The 19,584-nt window shown below is 34.7% G+C and overlaps 1 protein-coding gene across 1 annotated transcript; it reads left to right on the top strand.

Moving 5' to 3' along the window:
- The first annotated feature begins 14,781 nt into the window (after positions 1–14,781).
- Or6c75 (olfactory receptor family 6 subfamily C member 75) lies at positions 14,782–15,726 on the top strand. The gene is given in 1 exon segment (NM_001000699.1): positions 14,782–15,726. A coding segment is annotated over 1 exon segment (945 nt).
- Positions 15,727–19,584: the final 3,858 nt, after the last annotated feature.

Here is a 19,584-nt window from a genome sequence, read left to right on the forward strand (position 1 = left end):
GAAGCAGAAGGAAAATTATATAGGTTAAAGACTTCATTCTAACCTATATAAATATAGGTTATAATTATAGAAGAGAGGTAGCTGAATAATGAACAAGTAAATTTGAATAAGTAAGTTCTTTGAAATGTTTTATAATATAGTCACTTTATGTTATGTGTGAGGGTTTTGCCTGCATGTATATATGTATATATGTTCACATACATGCCTCAGGCCCAAGAATGTCAGGTATCCTGGAACTGGAGTTATATGGTTGTGATCCACCATGGAGCTCCATCTCTGGTCCTCTACAAAGAGCAATAAGTACTTTTAACCACTGAGCCATGTCTTCAGTCAAGAATTTTTAATGAACCAGAAAAACAAATACTTGTTCAAATACGTAATAATAACAATTTGTTGACAACAAAGATGTGAATATACAAAATGTATGATACCATTGTCAAATAAGTCAGAGCATATTGTCATAAGATACCATCTACACAAACAGACAGAGTGTAGTTTGAAGGTGACACAGATTTGTACTGTATATTGGAACTCTTGAATAACTATTTAGAAGGTGAAATATATATGATTGTTGGGGCCTCTCGGGCTCCCTCAATATTTGTCCCCTGCTGAGCCGACCTGACACACATAGAAATTTTTGTTTTTTTATGAAAAAAAAATCTTTGTCTTTTGTTTTTAAGAAAATAACATCTTAGCCTTTGCTGTTCGGCCAATGGGCAGTAATAGCATTGAGTCAGTTCTTGTTTTTATCCTGAGAGTGTTAACTTGGTTTTCCATTTCCATATTCCTGTTTCCATCCTGAGAATGTAAACTTGTTTTTCCACTGTGCTTCTGGGGTTTTGCTACCTGGTGTACTTGGTGCATATATTCTGTGAACCTCATTAAGCTTTGGCATTCTTGTAGCATGAATCTGTCTGATGTCAAATTCGCCAGGCCTATGCCTGGTTCTTCATACTATGGCAGTGCGTGTGCCTTCATATGATATATTAAGATTGGTGATAAAATAAACCGAATAAATTTATTATTAAGAATGTAAATAAGAGCTAACCCAAACGCAGAAAGACATACATGGTATGCACTCACTGATAAGTGGCTATTAGCCCAAATGCTTGAATTACCCTAAATGCCTAGAACAAATGAAACTCAAGACAGATGATCAAAATGTGAATGGTTCACTCCTTCTTTAAAAGGGGAACAAGAATACCCTTGGCAGGGAAGAGAGAGGCAAAGATTAAAACAGAGAGTGAAGGAACACCCATTCAGAGTCTGCCCCACATGTGGCCCATGCATATACAGCCATCCAATTAGACAAGATGGATGAAGCAAAGAAGTGCAGACCAACAGGAGCTGGATGTAGATCGCTCCTGAGAGACACAGCCAGAATACAGCAAATACAGAGGCGAATACCAGCAGCAAACCACTGAACTGAGAATAGGACCCCCGTTGAAGGAATCAGAGAAAGAACTGGAAGAGCTTGAAGGGGCTCAAGACCCCATATGTACAACAATGCCAAGCAACCAGAGCTTCCAGGGACTAAGCCACTACCTAAAGACTATACATGGACTGACCCTGGACTCTGACCTCATAGGTAGCAATGAATATCCTAGTAAGAGCACCAGTGGAAGGGGAAGCCCTGGGTCCTGCTAAGACTGAACCCCCAGTGAACTAGACTGTTGGGGGGAGTGGGACAATGGGGGGAGGGTGGGAAGGGGAACACCAATAAGAAAGGGGAGGGGGGAGGGGGATGTTTGCCCGGAAACTGGGAAAGGGAATAACACTCGAAATGTATATAAGAAATACTCAAGTTAATAATAAAAAAAAAATTAAAAAAAAAGAATGTAAATAAGTATTCAAAATAAGTTTAAAATTACAAATATGGGAAATATTATATAAAAATTACATTAAATGTAATTAATTTTCCATATCAATTAAAATACAGATTAAAACGAATTAAAAACACATGTTATCAAAAACTAGATTTAAATATAAAAACACAATTAGATTAAAATTAAAAGGACAGACAGCCCAACGTGGAGTATATAGTACAACCTGGGGACAGATAAGATCTAAGATCCTGAGATAGTAGATTGCTATAAGGAAACATTACCTTCTGGACACAGTATGGACACTGAAAGGACACTATAAAGATGATGCAACAGGAGTGTTTCACCTTGCGCAAGATCTGTTCACATCTAAAACAGATCATATCCCTGTATGTAGACAGGAGTGTCTACTGCAAATTGAACACTGCTAGGAGAGAAAGAGTCAACTTTATATAAAAATCTGGGCCCTCATAATTCTCTGTGACTCTGACAGAAGAGCACTTACCCAAGATTATTTGCTGAGCATAAATTGACTGATGGGAAAAAAATTCAAAAAGCTGAATAGGAAGGTAAGAGGTGGTGGATCTGGAAAATGGGGGAAGGATGAATATGATCAAAAAACATTGAAGAAACCTCTCAACAAATTATTTTACAAGGAAGAGGAAGGAGTTGGGGAAGATAAAGATCAGGGGATAAAATGCTTGTATAGGATTTAGGAAGCCTTGAGTTCTAGTGCATTGTGGTTTACATCTGAAATCCATTCACTTGAGAGACGAAGGAAGGAGAACAAGAAGTTCAAAATCATTCTCAGCTATATAGGAAAGAAGTTGAGACAGTTTTTCAACAAAATACTAGTAAAGGAAGTTGAACAGTACCTAAACTAAACATCTATACTTTTACATACTTAGTCTTAACTACACTAAATAATTTGAAAATTAAGGCATTTATCACATCACCAACCTCAAAAATCTGAAAAATAAAAAAATATTGTATCAAGTAGAGCATTCTTTTTAAAAGATTTTTATGTTCTTGTTTAATTTTTTCAGAAATGAAAAATTTACATTTGTATAACATTGTACAGACTGAGAATATTACAGAAATATATATGTATAATACATGTATGTAATAACAATTAATAAAAATGAGGCCATAAATTAGACTGAGAACCAGGAGGAATGTATGCAAGGGTTTGGTTGGAGGAAAGAAAATGGAGAAGTGATGTAATTATAATCCTAAAACTAAAAGAATAAAAAGCTTATAGGGAAGGGGAGGAAGTATAATAAATATATGCTAGTTTAAAACAGTAAAATTTTTAATTGAAAATATAAGAAAGAATATATTGTTGGAGATTGGTTCTATTGTTTTGAATTAATTCAGTCACCCAAATTGGGAATCTGTGTGTCCAAATGCTGAAGGTCTTTGTACCTAATTGTTTTCTGATAGATCAATAAAGATCCAAGAGCCACGGCTGGGCAGGTAGACTGAGGTGGGATCTTAGGATTTGTGAGGTATAGGAACAGGAAGAGAGGAAGGCAGAGATCTTCATGGCAGGGAAGAATTAAGACCAGACCTAAAGGCCTACCAACATGTGAGAATCAGGGAAAATGGTCACACTGGCCACTTCCTCAATTGTGTTTGGGGTAGCAAAGAAATATAGATTTTAAAAGATGTTAACTTAGAAAGACTAATGGCGAGTGTTTGCTAGCAGCAGGGAGGATTATACTGTCCAACCTTTGAGTTGAGTTTGTCAAGGCATTTATAACTAACTGGTATGTGCCTGTCTGTGTGTGTATGTGTGTGTGTGTGTGTGTGTGTGTGTGTGTGTGTGTGTGTGTGTGTATGTGTGTGTGTATGTGTGTGTGTGTAGTGTGTGTGTGTGTGTGTGTGTGTGTGTGTGTTAGTCATGAATCCAGAGGGCTCTGGAGGTGGCAGTGTGCACGAACCGCCTGGAGGAGCATTAAAGCACTTTAACTACAGCCACAATATATAATTAGAATAAAAATTTCCCTAAACTCCCAGGGATGAAAACACCAACCAGAATACAAATGGGGGAACCCATGGCTCCAGCTAGATATGTAGCAGAGGATGGAATTATTGGGCACCACTGGAAGGGGAGCCCCTTGGTGCTATGGATGCTCCATGACTCAGCATCGGGGAATGCTAGGGTGCTGAGGCAGGTGCAGGATAGTGGATGGAGTGTGCCCCTCATAGAGTCAGGGAAAGAGAGAACAACAGGGTAGGGGGTTTGGGAAAGGAAAATAGTAAAGAGAGAATAACATCTGAAATATAAATAAGTAAAATAATTTTCATTTCATGAAAATGGAAATTGTAGATTTAATGGAGTTTTATTCATCCACACATTAAAACAAAATTCTGTCATTTAAAGAAGAATGAGAGAAAGATTTTAATACTCATTTTAGTAAATGAAACATGAGAGATTCAGAAAGACAAATATCTAGATGTATGTGCATGTGTGTATGAATGTTATGTGCATGTATGTGTATTTGTGTGTGTATGTGTGTTTATATGTGTGTATGTGTGTGCATGTGTCCTTGTGTATGTGTGTGTATGTAAGTATGTGTGTGTGTGTGTGTGTGTGTGTGTGTGTGTGTGTATTGTTTCTTGGGAACATAGAATATGTTGATAAAGGGTAGAGCATAAAGAAGAGGGAGAAAGAGCTATGAAATACAGTGTATCATTTCTTTTCACAGACATAGATTTAACTGTATAGTAAATAGTGTGCATACATGAATAGACATGTAACTTTATGTACACAAATCTATACATGCATGTATATGACATGAAAGCAGTAATATTTAAAGGAAGGGATCAGCAAGACTGGGAACAAGGGAAAGGGAGCAGGGCAGATGGGTGGCTATGAGCAAAATACATTATTTGTATATGAATGTTATATATAAACTCATTGTAAATATGGCAATTATTAAAATTTTATTTTCAAGTTAAGTAATAAAATAGGAAAAATATACAATATATTTTGACAATGCTGTTCCCTTCAAAAATAGTTTATTTGCATGTAAAATATTCTATTCAAAAATTCTGAACAAATGATAGAGATATTTTTAAGTGTCTATAAAAAATATAACTGTTCAGAGAATAAAATGCAAGTAATAAAGCAGGATAAAATATTCACAAACCAGTAAGTTATAAAGATCATTTCTTCAAAATGTATGAAGAATTCTTAAAGCTAATGAGAAATTTCCTTTTACTTTCTGGTTTTTGAGTAGTTGTTTTGAAGTTTAGAAAATGTTTCAACTGGGGGATTTGTAGAGACAGTTATTAATCAATTGTCCACAATTACCAAAGAGACCACATTCTGCAATACCTGTGTTCCCACTGATTTAACACAAGATTGTCACAGACAGTTCTCATATTACAAGGTTTACATCTCCGGTAAAATAAGGACTGTGGAACTAAAGAGTATTATAGATCTGGAGTCACTGTGATTTACTAGAAACATCATTTATTTATTAAAATATATTAAATTTCTCTATATTAAATGTGTGGGTAAGTGTATGTGTGTGTGTATGTGTGCGTGCATGTGTGTGTGTGTGTGTGTGCATGTGTGTGTGTGTGTGTATATACTTGCTACTAAATATAGCCAATTTTCACAAAATAAGACATTTCAGAGACCAGGCTACACACACACTTATCAGCCTGGATCCCCCCTGGTAAGGTTATGTTTAATCAACTGCAACTGCCTATCCAAACTTAGCTCCAGACTGTACAAATAGATAAAACATCCACCCACCCCCACAAAGCACTGAAAGACCGGTCCATGCAGGTTCCACCAGCTCTGGTGAGGCAAGTCCCTTTAATTTCAGAATGAATATTCTTAGCTGCAGATCTGGGTGTGGGCTCAGCCCCTCCTTTCTTGGTCGCTGAACTTGAACCACTGGTGACTGGTTCCCATCACAAAGGTCTTCCAAGGAAACTCAGAAAAAAGCCTGGTGGTAAAGAGTGTGGAATAACATCAATATCATCCTTATGGCAATAAACAGGTCATCCAGGCAAATACTAAACAAAGAAATTATGGAATAATGTTATAATTGAACATACATAAGAGACATTTCTAGAATATTCCACCAAAACACAAGAATATCCTTTGTTCTCAGCAGCCCATGGAACTGTTTTTCAAACTTACCACATATCAGGACACAAAGCAAGTATAACTTAAGTAGAAGGGGCAGAAAGATTGTAGAGAAAGGATTGGTGGATAACTATAAGAAAGTAGTACCTGCCCCACCTTGGGATCCATTTCATACACACACAGCCACCAAACCCAAGCCATATTGCTGATGTCAAGAAGTGTATGCTGACAGGACCCTGATATAGCTGTCTCCTGAGAGGCTCTGATAGAGCATGACATATACAGAGGTGGACACCCGCAGACAACTGTTGAACTGAGAATGGGGTCTCCATTGGAGTAGTAAGAGAAAAAATCTAAGGAGCTGAAGGGTTTTGCAACTCCATAAGAATAAAAATACCAAAACCAGAGCTCCCATGGACTTGCAAAGAGTACACATGGACAGACACATGGCTTCAGCTGCATATGGAGCAGAGGATGGCCTTGTTGGAGACCAATGGGAGGAGAAGTCCTTGGTCCTGCCAATGTTTGACCCCCTTGTGTAAGGGCAGGGAAGCAGGAAGGGGTGAGTGGGGCAAACATGATAAAATTATAAATATAAATAAAAATAATCCAAAGAAAGAAGAAAGAAAGAAAGAAAGAAAGAAAGAAAGAAAGAAAGGAAGGAAGGAAGGAAGAAAGGAAGGAAGGAAGAAAAGAAAGAAAGAGAAAGAAAGAAAGGAAGAAAGGAAGAAAGGAAGGAAGGAAAGATAAATAAATAAATAAATAAATAAATAAATAAAGAAAGAAAGAAAGAAAGAAAGAAAGAAAGAAAGAGAATCTTCCTGGCACAAAAGAGCAGATACACATATAAATTCACAGAGACTGTGACACCATGCACAATACCTGGTAAATTTCAAACCAAACACTATCTGAGGATGAAGAAAAGGAAGTGAACACAAAGTAACATCAATACATGAGAATCTATTTGCAACTGATACATCCTGGGAAAGGGAAATTTGACTTCCTTCAGTGGTATGATGCTAGGTATGTCAACTACACTCCAGAGTAAGGCCCATGATAAGGAGTAGTTGGCAAATTCAAAGGATTCCATAGATCTGTGCTTTATGGTTTGGTTTGTTATTTTCTGTCATTGGGTTTTCTGTTTGCTTGTGAGAAAGAGAGAGAGAGAGAGAGAGAGAGAGAGAGAGAGAGAGAGAGAGGCAGACAGAGACAGAGACAGAGAGACAGAGGCAGCAAGAGAGAGGCAGACAGAGACAGGGACAGAGAGACAGAGGCAGCAAGAGACAGAGAGACAGAGGCAGACAGAGACAGGCAGAGACAGACAAAGACAGGCATAGACAGACAGAGACAGAAAGACAGAGAAATACAGAAAGAGACATGGAGAGAGACAGAGGGAGAAAATTGAATAGGTATGGAGGTTTGGAGGACCTGAGAGGAGCTCAGACAGAAGAAATAGAAAGGTATAGTGGTGGCCCTTGCATAGCTCTCTAAATTGGCTTAAGGCCCACTCAATAGGATGGAAATCACACAAAGATATTAATTTAGCTAGCTTCCTCTGGATCATGAGTCTGTTGGTCTTAGAGTTGAATCTCCCACTCCTGCTTTCATAAACATTTAGTACTTCTAAAAGTTTAACTTTATACCTAGAGATAAATGTAGATCACATATTACATATAAGAAACTTCCTGTTAAGGAAGACAGAGACCATTAAAGAAAGTCACAATGGTCAAAGAACAGAGACCAACTGCCCAACCTAGAATGGTGACTCTGTCAAACCACTGACACATAAAAGTTAAGGAGTATATTGAAAGAGGACAGGAAAGATAATAAGAGACAGAGGATCATGAAGTCTGCCATTAGATTGTGTCTTCTAGATGTGACAGAAAAGTGACATTCATGAAATTTCAACAAATGACTGTCTAAGCAAGACTTGAACAGTTACAGTACCAACTGATATACCAAAATGGATGGAGGAAATCTCATGGAACTCCATTCTTAAATGAGAAACATCAGACAATTAGCAGCTACTGAAGAGACGGGGAATTACTCTTTCCAAGGGATAAACTCCCTGACTGCTTATCCAATATCAAGTAGAAATTCCTGCATACAAGTAACATTAAAGGGATTCAGCAGGGTATATTTACATATTTATTTGCATGTCCATATATATGTATGTATATATATCTATGTACCTATATATATATATATATATATAATGTGCTGTGTGATATATGGTATATGATTATGATACATGATGTATGATATATGGTATATGATATGTGATATACGATCTACGATATATAAAACATAACATATATATATATATATATATATATATATATATATATATATGATTGTGAATTTGAGAAAGAGTAGGAAAGAAAGTTGAAGTGCTAAGAAGGCTGTTATATTTAATTTAAAAATTATCAAAAACAGTATAACCTTTGCCTATGTAAGAACTGTATGTCCAGGTCTTTGCTTTTTTGTTGTTGTTGTTCATTTGGTTTTTTAACTTTTGGCTGATTCTTTGGGAGTTTTATACCATGTACCCAGTCCCACCAATTTCTCGGTTCCCTCATATCTGCTCTCAACCTTTGCAACCTCCCCTCCAGAAGAAATTAAAACAAAAAATCAATCACAAACAAAAAATTAAACCAAACAAAACATAGAAAACATCTTGTTGTGGAAGCTGTAGTGTGTCACAGTGTGTCCCACAGTATACCCCTATGTCCACACATCTTCAGTTGCAAATCATCACTGCAATGAGTCATTGGCCTGGTTCCAGATCTCTAGATTCTGTGACACTGTCAATATTGGATCCTCATTGGACTACCTCTCAGTTATCCTTTTGTTGCCCAGTGTCATGGAGATACCGAAGCTTTGCATCAGTAGAGCTAACTCTTTCATGTGCTCCAACAGTTGATAGATGATGTAGATTTAAGGATAGGCCAATTCAAAGCCCTGGATCTGGCCAGATCCACTTTCACACTCTCAAGGATGGTTCACATTCACCATCAAGGCCCACTCCATTAGGTTGCTCTGGTGAGAGTAGATGCAGGGCTCACCTTCTTGAATGCTACAGTTAGTCAGAAGCAGAGCTAGCTCTACCAATCTCATGACCTTGCTGCCAGCAGTCCAAACTACCTCAGGTGGCAAAGGACAAGGGAGCATAGTATCAGCCTACATTCTATCTCATGGCAGACTAGTGGTGGGGCCAGCTCTGACACCCCCACATCCACAGCACCACTCATCCACATTCCCTCCACCAGGGGAAGCTCTGCTGTGCTGCCCAATACCTGCTTTCCTGAGTACTGCAGATGATCAGGGGTTAGGGCCTCCTTACTTTCTCTCATCTCTCTAGGCACTTGTTCTTCAGATTGCCGCAGTTGTGGGTGTATGTATGGGGGCAGGGGAGTATAAAACCTGCACACTTGCTACCTTAATGTGTCCAGGTTTATTACAGCATTATTACACCTACCCCAACTGAAAACATTCAGCATGCTCATTAATATATGAATGAATTAAAAAAATAGTACTAGGCACATGCTTTTTTTCAGTAAGTAAAGCAAATAAGAAATTAAGTAAAAACTACATAAATGACCCTTGAATAAAGACTGCCAAGTGGTGAATGTATATCTGAAAATACAATATAACATATTATTCAAGTTGAATAATATTCTGAAAAGGGAAACTTTTACCGAAAATAAAAGTGTCAGTGGCTACCAACACCCAAGAAAAAGATAATTAAATGTACTCTTAGCAAGCATGATTTAATGCAATAAAATTATAGTAACGACAAATACAATTGTCAAAAATGCTAGATATTGGTGTGCCAAAGAGATTACCACTAAATCCATTCCTGATGGAACTAAGAATTATCCAAAATGAAAACATCCATTTTTGGATTTTTTGAAAACCCTCAGGAAGCTGTAGGAACACTGGCTGCTCTGCTTGGTCAACATTTCAGTACACATTCTACTAGATCAAAAGCAATCCTCCAAGTTTTCTGTAAAAGTGTCCACTTCCCCAGAATAATCTTCTGAAAAGGAACTGAGCTATGCTCTACATGCCATATGAGATTTATAAGACTTATGTCTCTAAGAATGACGATTTGGTTTTCTACAACCAGAGGGATGACATTATTTGCAGAAATATTTGTAAGAGTATAATAAGTAGGAAGCCATGGCAGGATGATGGAGGCTGACATTAAGATTGTGCTTTGTATATTTGCAGGTTGTTTTAAATGTCCCTAAGGGATGAATCTTACTGGGCTTTGTACATTTAGGTGGGCAATTATATCTTATCAATTGGGTCAAAGATTATTGTGTTGTGTGTTCTTTTATGTGATGGTTTAAGTGTAGGAAAGTGTGTGGAAGCAGGAGACACTGGGCTACCACGGAAATGGGATGCGTTTCCACCGAGATATCTAGCAAACATCTTGGGACACTGTGGTATGGATCTAGCAGGGTAAAAAATAATTTTTTTATTTTTTATATTTTTAAAAGAACAGATGGTGAACTAATGTTTTCGGCAAGAATCCACTAGTAATCCTAACGGATTAGGCAGCAAAATGCTGGGTCCTCATTGCATATCCTATTTGTTAATCTGAGTCTTTTTATTGTGGAATTGAGTCCATTGATGTTGAGAGATATCAAAGAATAGGTGATTGGTCCTTCCTGTTATATTCGTATTTGGATGTGAGATTATGTTTGTGTCCTTGTCTTCTCTTTGTTTTGTTACAAGACAATTAATTTCTTGCTTTTTCTAGGGTGCAACTTCCCTCTTTGTGTTGGGCTTTACCATTTATCTTCCTTTGTAGGGCTGGACTTGTAGAAAGATATTGTGTAACCACATAGAGTGAAGGCATATCACTTGATATTAAAAGCATCCTTAAGAAACTGACCTTAAAATACTAAGAATCTATGACCACCTAATGAAAAGGTTGATATGGAATAAGCCATTCTATTAGGCAATGAAACATTGGTTGTCTACAAAAAGCACATTATATAAGACTATATATCCAGTATGTACACTGAGAATGCCGATTGTTTATCCAATATCGAATGGTCATATCTGAAACATATACATAATAATAAGATTCATAGAAGGGTAGGAGAAGGGGTACAGGAGAGAGGGGGAAGGGAATAATATTCAAATGCAAATACATAATATATCCACGAAAAATAAAATAAAACCCAACTTTATAACATAGACATAATTATAGACCATCTCAGGGTAATTTTAACTCTATTACACATTCCAAGCACAAACAGACACACGTATGCTCACAGGTTTTCAAAACAATAAAGTATTTTATTGAGCTCAAAAAATTACATTACATAGACTGAGGGGGTTATATTTATATATTGAGATGTGTGAGTGTGTGTGTGTGTGTGTGTGTGTGTGTGTGTGTAACAAGAGGCCAGAGGCTTGAAAGACAGCAAAGGTTAGTACATAGGAAGGTTTAGAAAGATGAAAGAGAAGGAAGAAATTCCATAATTATATTATAATATCAATAAATTTAAAATAAAATATGGTAAGTGTGCAGAAAGAAGGTTATTGGCATTGGAATTGAAAACTGAACTGACTCCAACATTGTATCTAATTATCACTCTGTTTGGTAAAAGTAAAATCCAAATGACTACTGCCTTTAATATTTCTGTACGCCTAGAATCTATGGCATATAGAATCAAAGGCATACAATATTTAAGGTGTAAGAACTTAAAATAGATGAATTTTGGAAAATAATGTTTGAATGAATAAATGGTAGTGACTATAATCACAACTTGTTGAAGGATATAAAACCATAAAGAATAGTCTTATATCTTTCATCATGCAGGCTAATGGGCACTTCAAATCATTCTAAAAATCCCATAATTAACTATCATTTGCCTCTAAAATAGAAACATCTCACTCATTCACAGTTTATTATGTTGCCATTTAAAAGCTATTGACCTCTATTTTTTGTTTGCTTATTTTATGTGTATAAATATTTTACATATGTGCATGCATGTATACCAAATACATTTCTGGTTACAATAGAAGTCAGAGGAGGGTGTCAGTTTCCCTGGAATGAGAGTTGTATACGGTGAGATACTTATGAGGTACTGAAAACCAAATGCTGTTCCTCCATAGGCACATCGAATGTTTGTAACTGCCAAGCCATCTTTCCAGTCTCTAATCTTTATTTTTCTTCTATTTTTAAAGTTGTAGTATATTATAAAATATAAATGATTTCTTTTATTTTTATGCTTTGATTTCAGGTCATAATCTACTCTAAATTATATACAGTAACTTGGACACATTACTACTCAGTATCCTGAGGATCTATTCTCCATGGTGTTTCCTGTTTACTCGTTCAAACCCTTGGGTCCAAGATAAATATAACAGATAAAATAGGACTATCCTGAATAGCATCGCTGTAGCATCAAACTATCATCTCTGCCATCAAGCTATTAAAGAAATTATATTAACTTTTAAATGATAATTCAGTTTTAACTATCAAGGTATTATTTCTTTAGGTACAGAGATACAATAATCTTGACAATAGGTTCTTACATGTACTTAGATTCTTGAGGAAAAATGAGTTGATAGGTGTCTTTTTAAAAATAATTCTTAGAATTTCATTTATTTAATTATTTTATTATTGATATTTTGGAGATTTGATTACAAGTATAAGATAACAGGATAAATCAGTTACAAAACTATTTTTAAAGGTACGAAAAGTTATAGAAACAAACTAATAGGATATTAGAAATAAAAGTGACTAATTCAGTAATATGGAGTAAAATGTAAGTATGTTTTTTCAGGAATATAATTTTTGCTTTTCAAGTACGTATTTGTGGTCTGTAAAAGCAATATATAATTGAACAATAAATTCCAATTACATACAAAAATTAAGGAAAAAAATTAGCACTGCAATGAAATGTTTACATTGTAGAAAAACTATATTATAAGACGTAGGATTAAATACTTTTTCATGTTCTCATCATTTCAATGGCTTGCACTACATTTTAGTTTATGGAACCATGTGATCAATTTGTATAAAACTGGAAATAGTCTTTGGTATACTAAGCATGTATATTTTATTTTGGCTTTGCATGTGAATTTTGTGACATGGATTGCAAAGATTAGAACCCAACACATAAAAGCAGAAGACAAGAAGCTGTAGACCTGCTGTATGTGACCACAAAGAACAGAAGACAGATAGTGAGACCACCTCATTTGCAAGAAAACCTATAGGTAAAAGTTTGAGGTTAATATATTGACCCTTAAAATGAATCAACTAATGACTAGAAAATATTATTCTGCTTCTCAGTAGTTCGTTCTGAGCAAAAATTTGTTTTCAGAGAACGGAGAAGACAGGGGCAAGTTGCCTGGACATAGAGGCAAAACTAAAACTTTGAAATAACTTCATTCACGAATACACATGTTACAAATAAAAACACCTGTATGACATCAAAAATTATGATGGATGCTAATTATGGAAATAATTGTGGAAATAAAATAATCTTTCTCTCCTGGAAAGTTACCTTGAATTTTGAACGGTGTTGTTTATTTTTTTTACAAAGAGAATAAAAAATGTTGCATTAAAAGTGCTTTGAAGCATTGAAAATAGAACAGGCAAGGAAACTTATAATTCCACCAAATAAAATTAGAGACTGGAATAGCAGTACACATCTGTAGTCTCATAGTTCATGGTGTTGAGACACGAGATTGTGAATTCAAGCCAGAATGCCAATATAACAAGACTTGTCTGACTGACAAAATAAGGTAAGGTCATTTATGTCAGTATTGCTTTATATGTCGTGCTGTAGTTTCAAGATAGAAATGTGGTAAATTAAATAGATCCAATAAAGAGTAGATTCCTACAAAGAATAATTATAACAGACAAGAAATGTCCTACAACATAAACATTGAGATTACACGAAAGTGTCTTTCATCTATCCGATATGTCCACGTGTACAGACCAGGAACACATTTCTACAAACCATAGAGTTATATCCAAGAGCATAAAGTTTTGAAAAGAGGAAAAGAAAGATAAGACAGAAAAAATTAAAATGTAGTGGAAAGCACTATAAATGAAAATCTTTTATACTATACTGAAAATGGGTTCTTGGGCATTTTCTATTTTCAGGAACTATTCAATAGACATAGACTTGTGACTAAATATGTGAGAATATGGTGAAGAAAACAAAGTTATGATTATGAAATGAGTAAGAACAGAGCATTTTAAAGTATTTCATTTTATTTACCACAAAATCAATTTTAAATAATGATAGCAACAATAATTCTTAAGTATATGTGTTTAACCCAGGTATTTTATTCATTAGATATATAAAGTATACAGGTATTTTTTGATACATACATGGAGTAAAATTATTTCTACAACAACGAAAATTATTTTTTATCCATCATTTTCTAGTTATTGTTTTTCCTTTAGCTGCAAGAGTTCATAAAGTACACTCCAAAAATAAATTTTAGTAAACTATACAACAGTATTAATTGTGCTTTAGTTAATATACACACTACCCATTGGTTATCTAAATTTATTTATCCTATATGACTACAAATTTATACTCTTTGAATGTATTAGGATTACATTGACTATGTTATAAATATAAAAAATGTATAGTGCTAGTCTACTCATGCATACATTTTATAATAATATCTAGCTTTACAGAGGAGAAATGGCCGTCTTAACATCTGTAACATCATAGATATATATGACAATATGGTAAGAAAATAAACCAGATACACATAACAAGTGTGTCTCTTTATTAGCAAAGTGGATTTCTTTTTTTTTTTTTTTAATCTATTTAGGAAATGTCTTCAGAAGCAGAGAGTATTATGAGAAATTCCACAGCAGTGACCAATTTTATACTTCTTGGACTGACAAATGATCCACGGTGGCAGTTTGTGGTTTTCACATTTCTTCTTGTTACCTACCTGCTAAGTGTGACTGGGAACCTCATCATTATCATCCTCACACTTTCAGATGTCCATCTGATGACACCAATGTATTTCTTCCTTCGTAATTTCTCACTCTTAGAAATATCATTCACATCAGTCTGCATCCCTAGGTTCCTTGTCACTATTGTGACAGGAGACAGAACTATTTCCTACAATGGTTGTGTGGCTCAGCTATTCTTTTTCATTTTCTTGGGAGTGACAGAATTTTACCTTCTGGCTGCCATGTCCTATGATCGTTATGTGGCCATCTGCAAACCTCTTCACTACACAACAATCATGAGCAACCGTGTGTGCATTCTTCTTGTCTTTAGCTCATGGTTTGCAGGATTCCTGATTATCTTTCCACCAATTATCCTTCTGCTACAGTTAGATTTCTGTGCCTCAAACATAATTGATCACTTTATCTGTGACTCTTCTCCAATTTTGCAGCTTTCTTGTTCAAATTCTCACTTTCTAGAACTCATGGCATTTCTGTTAGCTGTAATAACACTCATGGTCACCTTGACATTAATTATTCTTTCCTACACAAATATTATCAGAACAATTCTGAGAATTCCTTCTACTAATCAAAGAAAAAAGGCCTTTTCAACCTGTTCCTCTCATATGATAGTTGTCTCCCTCTCTTATGGCAGCTGCATCTTCATGTACATTAAGCCTTCTGCAAGGGAGAGGGTGACTTTAAGCAAAGGAGTAGCTGTGCTCAACACTTCAGTGGCTCCTCTCCTGAACCCCTTCATCTATACACTGAGGAACCAGCAAGTAAAACAAGCCTTCAAAACTATGATTCAGAGGATACTGTTTTCCTTAAAGAAATTTACATGACCGTAAGGAAAGTGGACCTCTGAAGACAGAGCTGAATGAAAACCTCTGCCCTTCTCTACGTAGACTCTTTCCAAACACCTAGTAAAAGTTTTATACTTACTAATAAGATGGAACAAAAGAGAATAAATATAAAAATAAGGTAAAATATTTTGGTTTCTAAATTTATTTTTCTAAGGAAAATATAAATAAAAGTAGGAAATTACTATTCTTTTTATTCTTTGATACTATTTCTTAAATAACAATTATTCAAATGAAAATGACTTTATATCTACTAATCATATTTTAAGTATAAAAATTATATTCTCTAAGGGTCCCTTGTTGTCCTGATTTTAGTTTCAGATTATTTCTACTTGTACATTTGTAATTTCTGCTACCATACTCCCAAAGGAACAGAAAGTGTTGACATGAGAGGAATGACGAAGTGCTGACTTTCTATTTACCATCCTGGAATTTGTGAATGGTATTTACTAATATCTTTGATATTTTCTGTTCAATATGCAATGATGACTTTCATTCTTCCATTGAATCCTTTACAGAAGTTTCCTTCCCCACACTTGTAGTCAAGATAATGACTTTTGTAAGTAGCCAAGCAAATGAAACAGTGTTCCAAAGTTGGTCCTCTATTAATGAGTCCCTCAACTCCTGTGTTTCATTAAGGAGATTAATTGCCTTGGGATGGAAGATATGAGTCTGACTAGGTATTGGCTAAGATTTTTACCTTCTTTTTTAAAGCTGATCTAAATTGTCAGCTAATGCAATGATCTCTACATATTTCCTATGTGAGTTAAAGAAATAATTATTCTCACAAACAAGAACAATCAGAAGCTCTGATTATTTTACTTCTCTCACATTAAATGATATACACGTTATTCAAATATATTTTAAACTAGTGGTGTTATGAAACAAATTATGTAATGTTTATTTGATTATAATTTTTAGAGTCAATTGATTAAAAAATGAAATTATGTAAATTGATTTTGTAGGATATAGAAAGTAAGCAGAAATGTAAAATGAAAATTCAAAGTGTGAAAAACTGGAAAGATTAAGTAAATGAATATAAACAATAGGCAAAGAGGAAAGACTATTTGAAACAGAAAAAGATAAATGGAAAGTAAGAGTCTAAGGCAAAAATTATACTCTTGATTAGCAAACATTATCTGATGATTTCAACTCCAATTTTCAAATAGGAAAAAAAAACACAGACAAACTGCTGTTCTACACAAGCTAAAACTGCCTGGATTCATGTATAAAGAAGTATTTCCTTTTTTCTCCTATTATTTTCTATTTAGAGATTTGTAACAATTTGAAAAAGCTACATATTAGATAATATATGCTTGTCTTGTAGATACTGATAAAAATTTGAGTAATATTGCTTATGTGATTTTTACTTATATTCCATTATCTTATCTTAATGATTATAATTTTTCCAGCCAAATACACTGTTGTTATGAATCCAAGGAATACAGATTTGCACATTCACAAATTTATTTAGATGCTAGTATCTTTTGTCACTTTCTGCATTAAATACAAATAAAATAGTTATTTAAAATAACACATAAGGTTATTGAAATGTATGTATACATGCACTTAGAGGGCACATTGTGGCTCCATTCAAAGAGAAGGAAAATAAAAGAAAACTCAAAGATGTATAACATTGACTATAGTCAACTCTGTGTTTGTACATAATTTCTGTCATGTTTCTACTTCAGTCAGCACAAGTATTGACAAATATTTCTAAAAAGTCTATTTTTCTCTCAAAAGTAATAGGCTATTCCAATAATTTATTGTTGTAGTAAAAGTGATCTTTTACTTCTTACTTTATCTTATTATTCACTATATGTAATCTATACAATAAACAAAATTACATATCAGCAAGGGCTTTAGAAGCTGGGAAAATGACTCAGTTTGTAAAGTGTTTTTCATTCAATCATGAAGATGGGTGTTTGGATCCAGATATTTGTGTGAAAAGCAAGGTGTGATTGTGTGCACCAGGATGTATGTCATACGGAGGTAGATATAGGAGGAATCTTCCTGGAAATGATGAGTTCCAGGTTTAGTGAGAAAATGTGCCTTAAACAATATAATCAAAAGCAATACAGGAACACACCAAACATTTACTTTTGGACTACATACACACAAACACACACACACACACACACACACACACACACACACACACACACAAACACAGACACGTGAATGTATGCCCTACACACAGGCAAGCATGCACTATATAAACATACATGATCAGGCATTTGTTTTATCAGCAACACTTTCTGATAAAATTATGTTACCAGCAATTTATTAAGAGTTAGTCTTTGGAGAGTCAGCTGTTATGCATAGGGTTTTGACTTTATGGCAGCACAAAATACGCACGTATGAAAGACACAACCCCCAATGTAGAGGAATGCCAGGGCATTGAGGTTGAGTGAGTGGGTAAGAAAGGGAGCATCCTCATAGATGCGGGTTAGGGGGTATAGAAGAGGAGGGAAATGGAGTAATATTTGAAATATAAATATATAAAATATCCAAGAAAAATAAAATTAAAAAATAATAATTGAAAAAGAAAGACAAAGCCTAGTGGTGCAAACCTAAAAGACAGATTTTTATCATCAAGATCCCTGCTGTCATTATTCACCACACCAACAAGACTATACTATAATGACAACAGGTTATAACTGTGAAGTAAAAGTAGACTTATTTACTCTGAGAACGTGTTCTTACAGAAGGTAAATCAACAAGAGGGACAAAAGAAAGAACTGGATTATATGTAAGAGTCTAGTACATTATTCCCCTGCTACTCCATCACCAAATACAGTAACTAATAAAATATGTTCTGATTTCAACAAAACAATCACAAACATCACAAAAGATATCATCACCAGAGCCAGACATAAAATAGGGAATGGAGCTCTTTGACTAGGAATTTAAAACTACAGTTAATACTTGTTAAATATATTGAATGATTAAAATGGCAGAGACTCTGATGGGAAAATCAGATAGAATGTAATTAACTGTTAACCACTCTAAGTAGAGAAATGAAAACTAAAAGAAGGAATCAAATGGAGATTCTAGAAATTAAAAGCAATTATAAACGAAGAATGCCTTTAATAGGCAAACTGTTTATAGGCAGAAAGCAATGAGTCAGTAATTCCTAAAGAGAAGCACAGTAGAAATCTACCAAATAAAATTTTTAAACAAAAAAGTAATGTTTAATTAACAAAGCAGAGCTTCTAAAAATGATTACCTAGTCTCATGCTAATGTCTCAGGTGTCAGGTCCCCAGTATGATTTTGGGAAAGAAGAGACACAGCTCAAACATAACAAGTTTTGCAGCATGGATGACAGTTTTGTGATTATTTGGCACTTATTTTCTCCTTTAAAACTCTTTCTAAGGACAGACCTTATAGATCTTCTTTTCAATATGACACATGTCATATTTCTTTAAATAATTAAATTACCATATTGATAAAGAAAATAAAAAATTTCAAAAGTTTCAATCTGAGAAGGGGAAAATTTGCAAAAATTGTCAATCAAAAATTCAATTTATGACAGAAATGGAAACATGAGTTCAAGAAACTTTGAGTAGAGCACACACTAAAACTAGATGTATTTTAATTACAATAATGAGTGTCACATTCAAAATAAGAAAAATGTATAAAATTTGTAGGGAGAATATCGTCTTTTTTATTAACTTGAGTAAATCTTATTTTCATTTAGAATGTTATTCTCTTTCACGATTCCGGGCCAACATCCCCCTAACCCTCCCTCTCTCCATTTTTTTTTTATTATTATTAACTTGAGTATGTCTTATATACATTTTGAGTGTTATTCCCTTTCCAGTTTCCGGGCAAATATC

The sequence above is a fragment of the Rattus norvegicus genome, chromosome 7 (assembly GCF_021556685.1).
Source record: "Rattus norvegicus strain SHRSP/BbbUtx chromosome 7, alternate assembly SHRSP_T2T, whole genome shotgun sequence".
In the NCBI taxonomy this organism is placed as follows: Eukaryota; Metazoa; Chordata; class Mammalia; order Rodentia; family Muridae; genus Rattus; species Rattus norvegicus.